We start from the raw sequence: 13,729 nt of genomic DNA, 5'->3' as shown, positions 1-13,729 counted from the left end.
TGATTCTGCAGTCTTTTAACTTTGCATTCATTCAGTGATTGTAATCAAGAATCTTTCCTGTCCTACACTGCTGTCTGAGTGTTGTCCAGCTAACAGCAATAGCAACAGCGACTTCCCTCTGGGACTTCATGGCATCTCCTGCTCTTCCTTCTCAGAAGGGAGTTTGCAACAACTTTGGGGGTGGGGGGGTGGCTCTTCTATCATTTGGGAAGTAAAGGACAGTTTCATTGGTGTTGGGTAGGTTTTCTCAAACAGGAAAGCTCTGCAGTGTTTCCTGATGATGGTCACGCTCTGAAATATCCAGTTATTTAACAGCTTCCTTCATCTTCCAGTGTGTTAACAGTTTACTAACACTAGAATTTTTTTTACCAAAAGCCCTACAGGTCTGCTCTATCCTTTACTTTCCACCTCTGTGTTTATCCCCCCTGCCTTATTAAAAACAGGATCATTCACCTTATTTGGAATATATTCAAGTGTGTGAAAATCCAGTATACTCTAGTGAGTTAGCTTATTTCAGCACGGACTGCTGCCTTTAAGGAGGAAATGGAAATACTTGTCCTCCAAAGGATGGAGAATGTCCACTGACAATTGCTACTTCTCCTAAATTGTAATAGAGCAAAACTATTTGTTTCTTCAAATCCAATCCACAGAATTTTGGACTTTTTTTTTTCTTAAATAGATCTGTTTTATAAAAAAATCTAAATAAATAAATAAAACCAGAAAAGAATCATGTGAACAAATGTAGGACTTACGTATGATCCATAATTCACTGCTAGGGTCTGCAAAGCCCACGGGAGGCCTAGGCCAATTAAAATATCAAAAACATTGCTTCCGATGGAGTTGGACACAGCCATATCCCCCATACCTGCAGAAATGGAAACCACGTACAATCAGACATGTCTCAGAAAAGTCTTTCAACTTTTAAAAAGAAATACATTAATCTGAGCTAATCCAGACAATTTCCATGGATTAAGGCAAAGCGTTAAGGGAGATCTCCCTCACCCTATCCCTTCCCTTTCCCCTTTGCCCTCCCCATCATACAAGGCCAGCAGGGTTGAAGGGGCTGAATCTGCCTTCTAGGATCATCTGAGAACTTCCCTCAACTAATCCTCCACTGGAGTGGGGACCCTGGCCACTGGCTGTGCTGGCTGTCACCTGCCGGCACTCTTGTGCCATGCTCAGCGGGGCTTTTGATGCTTTACTGTAACCGTGACACATGAATTTCTATACTGGACTGATTAGGTCTTCGTGTAGTCTAATAAGTAGCCAGTTGTTTCAATGAAGAGCCAGTGTTTTTATTTCCCAAAGCAGTACTGACAACTTTCTTTTTCTCTTACAACACCCATTGCTGGAGTCACAAAGGGGGGAAAAAAGTTTTCCTTAAAAATAGTAGTATCTTCCAGTCCCTATGACTGTGGAGAAAAGCTGGAAAGTGACCTGAAAGACCCTTATGCCACGTTCTGAACAATGCTATACCACCGACAATTAAATTAAGAAAAACATCGTGACTTTTGGGGAAGACTTGAAGTTGACAATAGCGCCAAAACTCGTTCCACACCATCATTAAGAACCTGTTAGCTGCTTTGCAATAGCAACATAATTAATTTTCTTCTTTGTTCTTGTTTTAAATTTCAGCCTCAGGAAAAGCGCTCTGTATGTTTTCACATTCAGGACACATCTGAGCTACCTAGAGAGGAAGAGGACACAAGGAAACACTTCTGTAGCAGTATGACATCTCTGTGATGAACCTACCTTGCCTTGCTACGATAAGGCTTGCCATGCAGTCCGGCACACTGGTTCCAGCTGCCAAGAAAGTGATTCCCATGATCACATCTGGAATTCCCAGTGTGTAGCCAATGATTGTCACCTAAGGAGAGGAAATAAACTGTCAAGCTGCTTACAAGAACTAAAATCAGAGACCAGTTTGGCCCAATTCTGCAAGATGCTGCGAGACAGTTTATTGCTCAGTGGAAACTCACACTTTGTTTAAAGAGAAGCGGTGACAGGCTTTTTTAGTATATTCATCACCTGGCAGAGGATAGCACTGACCTGCTACGCACCCTCTTTGGTTACCTGCTTCACACCTTTCATCCACAATTTTCCTGATGCTAACTGGAAAACAGACTGTATGGTGGCCCACTACCCTGTCTCCTGATCTCGGCTGAAGTTTGCAGACATTATTATATAGAAATAATAGCTAAGCAGACACTAAAACAACCCCACGGTTCATTATACTATGAAAATGCCATATGCAGGGACATACCCCCAAATGACTGCAAACAATTCCTATTAGCAGAGAGGAGATACCTTTAATTTCCTCTTTCCTTTGCTATGCAGTCTATGATAAATTAGTGCTCTTCAAATTGATTAATAGTTTTGAATTTTGGATGCCTTTGCCTAATGATGCCCATTTCCTATTAGCCACATTTAATTGCTCTTCTGAACTCCCTGCAGCATACTCCAAGAAATGTGAACCACACATTAGAAGCAGCACAGCGACCCTGTGGGCTCTGGTATTTCAGTTAGGGAAAGCTGGGATAACTTTTTTCTTGAAAAACACCTCATCCTCGCAGACGAAAAGCAGAAGAAAACAAGTAACTTTCTACTGCCTGTTCAGGGTAGCATGGGTTATTGAAAACAAAACAAAATAAAACCCCCTCTTCTCTAACTGCTTTGATTAGTCCGCAGGGAAAAGCCTGGCATTCATTTGTGCATCTAGTGCAAGAATGAATTGTGAAAGCAGTGAAGATTTTTTTGTTGCCTCCCCCTTCCCAGCAGGGAAGCAGGGGCCAGCGCTTTAGCAAGGTATCTCCATGCTCTTCGGGTCCCATGTCGAGACAGACGATGAATTGTGTACTCCATCGCAAGTGCAGCAGCCCAAACCCAGGCTGCCCTTTTCAGACCCTCTCCTGATGCTAACGCCCCATCGTTGTCTGATTCTGCTTAAGAGTACAGACCGCCCCAAGAGAAACACAATCCATGCTGCAGTATTACTGTAATCCTAATGAGGACAACTTACACTTTTCATATTACACATATCATGTAATGAGGCCAGCAGCAAGCTAACAGGCTCAGTGATCCAGCCAGTGCCCAAAACTTCTCCCCTGTGAACAGGCCAACTACGCTTGGATTTCCCTGTGTTCACTTTTATTTATCCCCTTCTACCTTTAGGATAATGAGGCAGAATTAAGTTCCTGTTGACTAGAGTAGTTGTGCAAGAATTTGGCTGAATGTCATGCTTTTTTTCATGCTGAGTTCAAAGTGTTATCATTCACAACTCTGTCTCTCAAGCTTGCTTGCTCCAAGAAAAGGAAAAGCTATGGAGGCCAGATTCCTACTAGCATCAGGGCCTCTTTACACTGCCCTGCACGACTAGGAGGTGTTAAATTGGTGCAAGTGTAATTTTTTTCCCACGTTAAAGAATCTGGGTGAAATTCCAGCCCTGAATCAAGTTCAAAGGCCATGGCTACTGGCCCCTAATTTTCTTCTCTCAGTGTGGACAGATCTAATAGAAATGGAAGCAGACTTAAGGTTTCTCATTTAAAAATTCAGGTATGTAGAACTTTCTACACATTTCTCTAAGCTGACAAAACCCACTTCTGTTGCCTCTCCCAAGCTGTAGTTTCTGCTTTAGTTGGTACGTACCATCCACACCATCATGTAGGAGAAAGCTGCAATCCAGAGGGTAGAAGAAGCAAAGGTAACCATGAACCATTTTTCCAAGTGGGGTTTGTTACAGTTGGGTACTGTGAAGTACAGGACAAAACTCAATGGCCATGTGAAGAGCCACTTCAAGATTTCTATCTTGCCAGCTGTAAAACAAAAACGGGAAACAATCACAATTCTAGTGCGCTTTAGTCCAGAATGTTACTATTTTGTTAATATTAACAAGCAAGATGCCAGGAACACCTCAGCCTAAGTGCTATTCAAACAGATAACAGATAATAAAACAAAAGACATTCCTTGTTCAGAAGATCACGGTGCGATGGCAGAGAGGGGAGGGCAGAGAGGGGCACAGGGAAGGAGTATGAAGTGCCTCCCTGAGAGTTTGTAAAGTGAAGGGTCAGAGCACACCTACTACCCTCCCTGGGTCAAGTTCTTACAGGTACCACATAAAAAGCAAGTTCTAGAAAGCGATCTGATCCATTTTCAACCACCTAATGGGAGGGTACAGAAAAGATGGAGCCAGGCCCTTCACAGAAATGCACAAGGAAACTATAAGAGCCAATAGACTCAACTTGCAATAATGGAAATTCAGAATAGAAGCTACCCTAAGTTGTGCATTTTCTTTTTTTTTTCCTACCATGAGTGTGGTCAAACACTGGAACAGGTACCCAAAAAGACTGTGGGATCTCCATCATTATAGATAATCAAAACTCAACTGGATGCAGCCTTGGGCAACCTGCTCTGAGCAGGGTTTTGAACCAGACATCTCCAGATGTCCACGGCAACCTTTCCTATACTATGAATCCAGTGTCATGGTCCACAGGATATCTAAATTACTCTCTTCAGGCTCAGTTTTCTTCTTACTCGAACTACAGCTATGCTGCTTGAGTGAGGAGATCTGAACAGGGGTTCCCAAAAATGTATCTCACCTGTAAAGGGCAGGACCAGTCCCTACAGTATTCTGGCTTGTCTGCAACACAGCAGATCTTGCCAGCTGTGGCAAGTGTGAGTCAAAGGTAAGGTAGGGATACGTTATAATCATCCCAGGACTAGAGTCCTGATGGGGTAAAAAAGGACTTGGCAGAAAGGAGACCTCCATCCCGCAGGCGCAGTGCTCAGCAACCTGAGGCACGTGTGGTTTTTCACAAGTCACGCTGCTGTTCTGACTTTCTAAGCCCTCCAGAAAGAATGAGAAGACACTGTGGCTGTGCCTAGTTAACAGCAGGAAACAGAAGCGCCCAGGACCTTCTTTTGTCCCTGCTCCACGCCAGCACCACCGCTGCCTTGTCTCCACTAGTGCTACACCTTACCACCGAGGTAAGAGCGCACCTCATTTCCCACCAAAGGTAAGGCCTAGGCGCAGATGCATCTGACCTGCGTTCAGGCACCTTGCCAGCAGCCCCACCATCCTCAGCTTCCTCCGCAGTCAGCGGAGAGAGACGGGCCTCTCCAGAGCGTGACCCAGGTTTTGGGGGTAGGAACCGCCCCGTGGAGATTGCTGCCTCTCCCATCTGACTGCAGCAGCAGCGCCGGGCCAACGCATGAGCTGCAGCAGAGGTGCGTCCAAGCCCCTGAGTCTGCCTCCTGAGAAGTTCCTGCTGCTTCCCAGTTCCTCTCATCTTTTACCTGTGACCAGGAACTACACTGGGAGGTGCAGGCTGATGAGAGCTCTCAGAGACACTTCTACCTCAACACGCCTCTGCGATGCTTTCTGGCACACCCAAACTGAGTTTTGCTTTCTGGAACAACACAAACCCAGGAGCTTCTTACTGGGTAGGTCAAAAGGTGTGTATGGCCCTTCATGGTCATCGTCGTCATCATCTTCTTCCTCTTCCTCATCATTTTCGTTGTTCTCGTTATCCTCATTCTCGTTCTCCGTCTCATTCCCGGCCTCAGCCATGTCTTCGTCCCGCCGTGTGCCATTCACACCCCGCTCGGCGGAGTTGCTGGGGCCTGTTCCATTCTCAAGCACGTGCTTGATAGGTATTTTGATTGCTACTTCTGACTCACCATTGGTGTAAGTCCTGCTGTTGATCAGCCTTTGTCTCTGTAAATAGAGGCACAAATTCTTGCTGAAAGACAGATTATTATTTTTTTTTTAACTTTAATTTTTTAAAGAGAAAGGGAGGAACAGAGAAAGACAGAAGTGCAGAGTTTTTAAAAATTTGGCTTTAAAAGCAAAAGGGATGAATTTTGGTCAGGTATAACATGATGCTTGCTTGTAGACGATTAGATAAATCTCACAGATACAACTTTTATAAGAGATGGACCAGTGGCTGTAGAATTGACTGCAGGAGTACTACAAGACCAGGGCCAGACTACGTGCGGACTCAGTGGAGTACCATATTATTAAATAAATGCAAGCGATATTAATGTCAGATCAATGCAAGAGGCACCTCCTGTGAGCAACAGCTACAGGTAACATAACCACATAACAACTTGAAACTTTCTCTGCTAAAATCTCCATGGGGACAGATAGCAAGGGATGATTCAGTAAAGTCAGTGTCAGAATGATAAAATCTGGGAAAATGCTATCAGGGATCCAGAAAAAACACAAGAGTTCCATTTCGACCCAAACGCTGCTACAGGAAAAGGCAAATTCAGAAGGAGAAAGGGCGGTGGTGGGAGACAAAAGACATACCTCATTGATTAACATGCGGCTGGCCATGGAGAGACGTGTTTTGGGAGGGAAGTGGCTGGTTATCATGATCCGGAGCCCAGCCTCGGAAAATGAAAGCTGGTGTGGGTAGGCAGACAGCAGCTCATCCACCATGATCACTGAGGCCTTACGGTGGAAATTTCCTGCAGCCGAGGAACAAAGAGAAACTGAGGTCTTCTTCCAGCAGACTCTCCCTCTGCCCTACATGGCTCTTAGAAGAATAAACCCGTGGGTTCCAGAAGTTCTTTGTAAGAACCATTCCTTCAGCTACTGCCATTCAAAATATGCCTCCTCTGTCCTTAATTTCTGTCTTTACACACACGTCCTACATTTCTGTCTTTAAATAAATCGCCAGCATGGTATCTCCACTCATGCTCATTACAGAGAATTAAATCTGCTCTGCACAGTTCATCATAGGCCTGCGTTAGGCAGATCACTGCTTCCACAGCAGCTATTCCACCAAAGTAGAAACGGTGCTGCGGTAAAGCTGCATTAATTCCACTGTTATAATCTGCGCTTCTGTGAGGATATTGGCCTCACCCACCATTAACCGTACGTGGGGGTGAGGAAATCGTCACTGCGTTCCTGTGGGGTACCAATGCAAAGGAAAAGCAGGTTCCTGCATCCTGGGCTCGCAGCTCATGGCTGGGAAGTGCCATCAAGCCTGGCAGCGAGCGCACGTGCCAGCCCGTGAGGTGTGACCCACAGTGCGGGAGCAAAGGAACAAGGAGACGGGGCAGATACCTGAATCGCGCTCCAGCTGGGGCACAGTGCCAGTGCCCATTACCTCTGGGGTGGCACAGTGCCAGCGTCCATCCTTTCTGTGCCTGGATGCTACCTTAAGACTGTGAATTCTGGGCCAGGACTGGGACTTGGCAGCAGGGAAACCTGAGGTCTTCCTCCACACACCTCTGCTTTAGTTTATTAAAACCAGTGCTGAACACTGGCAAATGTTTCATGGCATTACTATTTATTACCATCACTGTTAGTCTTACAGAAGAGTATCTCCTTGGCCTTAGTGTCACTTTTTTTCTGACTAAGAAGGTTTCCATGGATTGGGGTAGATAAGTGGGGTCATCCATATAAAAAAAAAAATCAAAACAGCCAGACAGCTTTTCCTTGTGACTTTCCATGCTGGTATTTCCGGCATGGCACTCGGGGGAACTGCCCCAAACACGGAGATCCTTCTGTTTTATTCTTTTTGGTCCCCTGTTCAGACAAGGCTTCGGAAAACAAAGGGTAGTGTCTGAAACCCTCAGGCAACCTGTTCAATAGGTGCTGTTTGCCACCCCATGCTACTGGCTGGTGTGTGCAGCACTGCCACTCGCCTGTCTGGGCCGCGGGTGGCCCACTGCCAAGTAAATACAGGAACAATCTGCAAGAAAATGAAGCAATCCTTTCGTTTTCCTTCCTCAGCCAGTTTGAGTAACCGCAAGTGTCCAAAACAAAAATTTACCAGCAGCTGAGCAGTATCATGCAAAGACACGTTCTGGGGAGATTTAAACCAAATCCCACAATCAGAACTGCCGGGTAAACCTAGATGACTAAGGCCTGAATTTATGCTTACTGAGTTTTACTAGTCTAGCTTTACTGGTACAGCGTGTAGTCATCTTGCCAGCAGAGTTTTGCTGTTGAGAGCCCCAGACAACAGATAGCTGTTCCCATAAAAGCAGCTTCCCCAAATCAGAGTGCACAGCACTCACAAAAGCCTTCCCTCAGCAATCGGGCAGTGCCACGATAGCTGGCCTCTGGCAGACTCAAAGGGTTTGATGTCAGCAAATAAACCCCCCTCTACATTTCATGTTTAGTTGCTTACTGTATACAGACTATGTCTTTCAGTCACTGTTTGCAGGAACAGAGACCTATTTTTGTTAATTTTTTTTTTTAGTCCAGCGAAACAAAAAGGGCAGCCCATCTGCAGTCAGAGACCAGGACTGCTTTAGACAAGCTACAGCTCCTTCTCAGGTTAAACCAGTGACTGGAGGGGGGCGTGCGTGTGTTATTCCTGAGGATAGGTGCATATAAATCCCAAGCAGTTACTGCACATGCTTGTTGACTGCTGCAAAGATAAAAAAATTATCCTCTGTAAATACAGTTTAGCACATGCTTGCAAATGCACACATCGAGCTACTGCTGCTGAGCTATGGAGTGGGTGAATTTTTTTTTAAGCTGAAGAAATACAATCATTTTTATATGCGATCGTGACTAAAGTCAAATGGGAGCAGATTTCAGCCGAAGTGAAATCCACTTAAAGATCATTTATGTGGAAAAGTTGTGCACGTTCAAGACAGCATGTGCAGCAAGAGCACGCTACCTAGACCAACACAGAGTCCCCACCCTCCCTTCGCTGGGGGGAAACTGTACGCTAGTATAAGTAGGGCCTTTTTCCCTGCTCGGTTTATGCTGCTTTGGAATGGAGTTAAATTTAACTGGAGGTACTAGACGTAAATAGGCATCTTCAGTGCAGAATAACAGCGCCCACAGGAGGACTTACAATGGCATGGCTGTAATGGTCTAAATAAGTAGCCCCTGGGCAAGCCAGGCTTGAAGCTGGAGGAGTCCTTTCATCCAGGCACTTGTCCAGCAGCAAGAACTACCCAGAGGAGGCCTGAGCTGCCTCCAGCAGCAAAGGATGCGGTGGCTGGGGTCACCACGCCGTGCCCCCAGGCACAGGAACCAGGCCATGGCCATCTGGCAGGGGGGTTACAAAAGGGCCCCCTCCCCACCTGTGTCATGGCTGATAAGACAGAAGCAGTCCACACCGCATGACTAGCAGACAAACTCATAAACATTCAGAATGATGCAAGCAAGCAGGGTGACTTACTGGAACAGTTACCTTTCTTTAGTAATACCACTGTGGCATCGCAGTTGCTGTTATCGTCCATTTCCGTGTTATTTGCTAAACCGTTCACCATATTTGCAGAGTTTTTTGTCTTCCTTTCGAAGCAGTGATGTATGGTTGAGTTGTACCTGCACAAATGAAACAAACTCTAGATGTACCTTTGCTTCTTCTATGTGGATTTCTTGACACTCTTCCTTTCCTAGACTCATATCCTGCGCGATCCAACTAAGGGAGGGAAGAAAACTCCTCTGGTTTTAAGGAAATCTAGCCACAGTATGCTGGAGCTCTAACTAAATTCTATACAACGCAATCTCTCCGTACCCAGAAGGCTATGAAAGATACAAAACATGAATCTTGAATGACATGTATGCTTATGTATTATGTGCAGTTAATATTCTGTATAGCAAATAATGATTACTTGTCATCATCCGAATTTATTTTTTATCACATAATCATACCTGAGCATGAGTGTTGTTTTACCTGTGAAGACCTACCACAGAAACACAAGACCATATGCTAAGTTCCCTCTCAACTTTGGGGGGAAGGGGGGGAATAAATCTTTGTTTCTTATTTTATTTAGAGTAGCCAGGACCTGACACAAACGTGAGCCGAGGATCTCACCACGATACTCAAAGGCAAGGGTAGACCACTGTGAATACCTGGCTGAGGTCCCTAACCAGGCCGACAACCTCCCCAGCTATATCCAAACAGGTCTGAAACGTCTGTTCACACTACCGCATTGCTTTCAGAAAAAAAGTCCATTCTAGATTCAGACATTACAACTGTCTGTTTTGCTGGTCAGTTAATTGTTGCAAGGGTGAAGCTACCCTCCATGTTAAAGAAAAAGCTTCTAATTATTAGAAGTGAGATGAATTCTGACTCGTGTTCCCTTCAACCCAGCCTGAGTGTTTTGCGGTTCTCACTGAGAATTGCTCTCACAATATTTACTCTATTCATCATTTCAAAACAAATCTCTACTCTTACTTGTTGAGACAAGACCACTGGTGTGCTTGGCAGCTGGTACGTTTTGTTGAATGTTCCAGTTTAAATCTGGGTTTCCTTTCCACTGGCTTTTGAAAACAAAGCAGGAGGAGGGGAACCAAACAGCAGAACAGACTAGCTTTGCTAGCATGAACTTGCGTGAAAAAAGTTACACAGGTTAGATGCTCAGAAAATCAATGCTGATCGTGCTGTAGTTTTATCATGGGTCTCCAAGCAAGCAAGAACAAATTGCTGTGGAGTTTTGCACCCATAAAAAGGAGACTGGAATCTCCCACGTGTTTATTTCTGAGGAGGGATGCTAAAGCGAAGTCAGAAGAGGCTGCTTTGGTGGGACTTGGAGACGGATTCGGTTCTCTGCTCTGCCACAGACTTGCTGCATTAGCCTTGGTCGGTTCACACAGGGTGAGATCCATAAAGCATCATCCACCTTTAGATGTCTGATCCTCGGATCTGTACTACGGGGATAAGCAGCCCTTTCCTGCCTCATCAGGACAAATTACAGACAAGTACATGACAGGGCAAGGTGCTTTAACCCCTGCTATTGGAGGTGCTGCTGGTATGCAAGCTGGGTGATGCAATGGAAGCCCTGCCCACAGCCTGCGGCTCTCTTTAATTACCTTTGCAACCTCTGGAAAAGCACCGGAGCAGGGAGCCTTACAACCTAAACAAGCCGAGGGTGCATTTGACTTACTTCATGATAACGATGTAGATGACATACATCAGCACTAAGACTAAGGACTCCCACCTGCAAACAAAAGTGACACAGAAAACGTATCAGAGCAGGGCACGGCAGTCAGCTGCCCGAGTTCAGCCATTCCCCCATCTGTCACGCCACAAACTTGCAGAAAGGCTTGACTTTCTTGGGCTGTCTTAACACACCTCTAGAAAAGGGCGTGCGTAAAGAAATGGCTCACACACCAATGTGTGATGCCTCCTTTGTTTTCTTGACTTCTGCTCTGGTTTTACTTGGCCAAATCAACCCATCAGCTAAGAACAAGTGACTAAACCCTAACAAATTTGTTCAGCAAACAAATTGTGCACCCAAGGAAGACTGACATTTCTGTAAGGACAATACCTGTGGGGGCTGTGGCAGAGGGAGGGGAGCAGTCATCCTGCTCCGCCTGCACGGGTTAAAGCAGGTCACTGGGCTTTTTGAGCATGCTAAAGCACACCGAGCATGCCAAGACAACCTGATCGAGGGACAGCTGCTCTTTCGCTACTGCTGCTGCATAACCATGGAGAATGCAGCAGGCAGCAGTTTAAACTGCTGATTAGATATTGCCAGTTTTTTTCTCCACTGTTTCTGTGTCAAACTAACAAAATTTGTATGAAAACAAAATAGAATACGACTTTTAGAACTTGTTTCTAGGTAACCTTTTTCATTGACCAAAATGCCGTATTCTGCATAGTTCCCTACGGCAAACTGCTAGTCCTTGTGGAAATCATCCATTATCAGACTGCTATATACTAAAACTCATGGGCCATTTTCTCTTTAGGGATTTTGAGACATTGCACTAACCATATCAATATCTCATTCCCTGCTTCTGGCAGTTTGACACTCGGCTTCCGCATTGATGTGTTTTAGTTGAAGGGCACAATTGGGCCTCGAGTCAATTTTAGTTAAAAAAACAAAACAAAACAAAAGAAAAACAAGCCATTGCAAAACTCAGTGTTTCAGAAATCCTTCTCTGAAATTAAACATAAATCCCCCAGTGAGAGCAAGTTTAAGAAAACATGCAACCCAAAAAGCCTGACTCCCCCTAGTGCTTGTAATCTAAATAATACTGGCTGTGAGTGAAATCAAAGCTACCACTGTCACTCTACAAGCCCTGAGAGGTGCTGAAAACAAAAGCATGAAAGCAAAACAACTGAAAGTACACTTTTAAAAGTGTTTGAAGCCCTCCTAGCCTACCATACCTGTTGCAGTACATTTAAGCACATTCATGGGATATTAACATTTTTTTCTTTTTCTTTCTTTAAACCGGTCATTCGCTCTTTAATGTTGCCCTAGGAGCTTTTGTTTTTTAAATTATTAAAAATCCAAATATTGGAACACACTTATTTATGACTGCTTGGGTGGCCCTTTCCATTCCCAGGCGGCTGACATCCCTGGCACACTGGCACCCAAACAGCAGCCTCTGCCTCCGCTGAGCACGTTGCCGTCCCCGGGCTGCTGCAGGGTGGGCAGAGGGCACGGACTGCTGCCGCTGTATCGGGAACCAGCCTGAGTGACGCTCTCCTAGGCTTTCCTCTCTGGCTCAGAAAATAAGTGATTCTAGCCCGTCTCGTGCTGAGGTTTCTCACGCAGCAGGAAACTGCTGCCTGAATCGCCCTGCAGAAATTTTTAGCTTCCCCCCTCTCCTGATGAACCCTACTTACTGCAGCGTTTGTGGTACAACCAGAGAAGATGAAAAGAAAAGGGATTCACTTACCAGGAAACTTTTTCGTCATAAATAAACTGTGGAGAGAAGGTTTAAAAATAGGCATGTTAAACACGGAAATCACACCTGAAAACAGCTCATCACCTGAGCAGGGGACAGGGCTCAGGGCAACGGGATTCATCTCCGGTCTGTTTTGGCACTGCCCTCCTGCCCAGCCTTGGAACTTTTCAACACTTAGTTTCTCTCACCTAGTAAAGGCAGGCAGGTACTCCTTCCCAAATGCCATGGGATCCCTGCGTAACGGGGGCACTGCAGCAGCGAAGCAGAAGCAGGTACAGGGAAAACAGAAGGGAGTCAGCGAAGGGGCTGTACCTGCCTCCGAACCGCACAGCCGCTCTGCTCTCACCAGAGACGCAGCCTCTCCCCCGACCTGTTCTTGGGTGGCAACCCGGCGACCAGTATGCACATCTACAGCCAGCTCCGCAGCTGCTGTGAAACTTTGCTGGCTACAAACGGCCCAAGGCGTTATTTCCGTGATCACCACGCTAGCTGACTGTAACTCCCGTGACAGTCACTTTAGCACGCCTGCAGACGCACGCTGAAGCTTTCATAAAAACGCTGCGCAAGCCTCCTCGGGAAAGAAACGTGTCTCTTGCTGCGTGTGTAAGATGCCGCATGCCGGGGAAGAAAGGGCGCCGTGCCAGAGAGGCGAAGGGCGTCCGCCGGCCGGCGCCTGCTTTCGGGAGGGCCTGACGAGGCAGACGCTGGGAGGTGCCGGCAGGCGGCTGCCGCGCTCCGCGCCCGGGCCCCGCGCCTCCGCCACCCCGGCTGCGCTGGGCAGAGGGGGCTGCCGACGGCCCTGCGTCTCCTTCCGCCTCAGGGGCACGTCTGCGGAGGGCTGCTCTTGCTGCTGGTCTCGGCCGTCACTCACAGGGCGGGGGACCCGAGTGCGGCTCAGCCCGCCTGCCATGACCCACCTGCCGCGCCTGCTGCAGCAGGAGGAGGGCCGGCCAGGCCGCCGGGCCTGCACGCCGGGCGCGCTGGAGGGCCGCAGGGCCGCCAGGCCGGTGCTGCGGCAGGAGGGCCGCGGGGCCGGCCAGGCCGCCGGGCCTGCGTGCAGGGTGCCCGTGAGGGCCGGCCCTTCACGGCAGCACGGGGCCTCTCGAGGAGGTCGGAGCT

General features: G+C 46.9%; 2 protein-coding genes across 3 annotated transcripts in view; both read right to left on the bottom strand.

Moving 5' to 3' along the window:
- RIN2 (Ras and Rab interactor 2) overlaps window positions 1–858 on the bottom strand; it is a 123,352-nt gene extending 122,494 nt beyond the window's left edge. The window contains exon 1 of one of the 2 annotated variants that reach the window (XM_075497120.1): window positions 753–858. The gene's annotated coding sequence lies outside the window, so the exon portion shown is untranslated. The remainder of the gene's footprint in view (window positions 1–752) is intronic. The other variant, XM_075497121.1, reaches the window with a different exon arrangement.
- Window positions 1–13,729, bottom strand: part of SLC24A3 (solute carrier family 24 member 3) — a 176,283-nt gene that overhangs the window by 16,751 nt on the left and 145,803 nt on the right. Inside the window, exons 8-15 of the mRNA XM_075497130.1 lie at window positions 12,602–12,627; window positions 10,861–10,914; window positions 9,162–9,295; window positions 6,308–6,468; window positions 5,437–5,713; window positions 3,646–3,812; window positions 1,753–1,867; window positions 753–865 (exon numbers count right to left, since the gene is read on the bottom strand). Of these exons, the coding sequence (XP_075353245.1) occupies window positions 753–865; window positions 1,753–1,867; window positions 3,646–3,812; window positions 5,437–5,713; window positions 6,308–6,468; window positions 9,162–9,295; window positions 10,861–10,914; window positions 12,602–12,627 (1,047 nt within the window). The remainder of the gene's footprint in view (window positions 1–752; window positions 866–1,752; window positions 1,868–3,645; window positions 3,813–5,436; window positions 5,714–6,307; window positions 6,469–9,161; window positions 9,296–10,860; window positions 10,915–12,601; window positions 12,628–13,729) is intronic.

This window comes from Mycteria americana, chromosome 3 (assembly GCF_035582795.1).
Source record: "Mycteria americana isolate JAX WOST 10 ecotype Jacksonville Zoo and Gardens chromosome 3, USCA_MyAme_1.0, whole genome shotgun sequence".
Taxonomy (NCBI): Eukaryota; Metazoa; Chordata; class Aves; order Ciconiiformes; family Ciconiidae; genus Mycteria; species Mycteria americana.
This window is presented reverse-complemented; position numbering and strand designations above follow the sequence as displayed.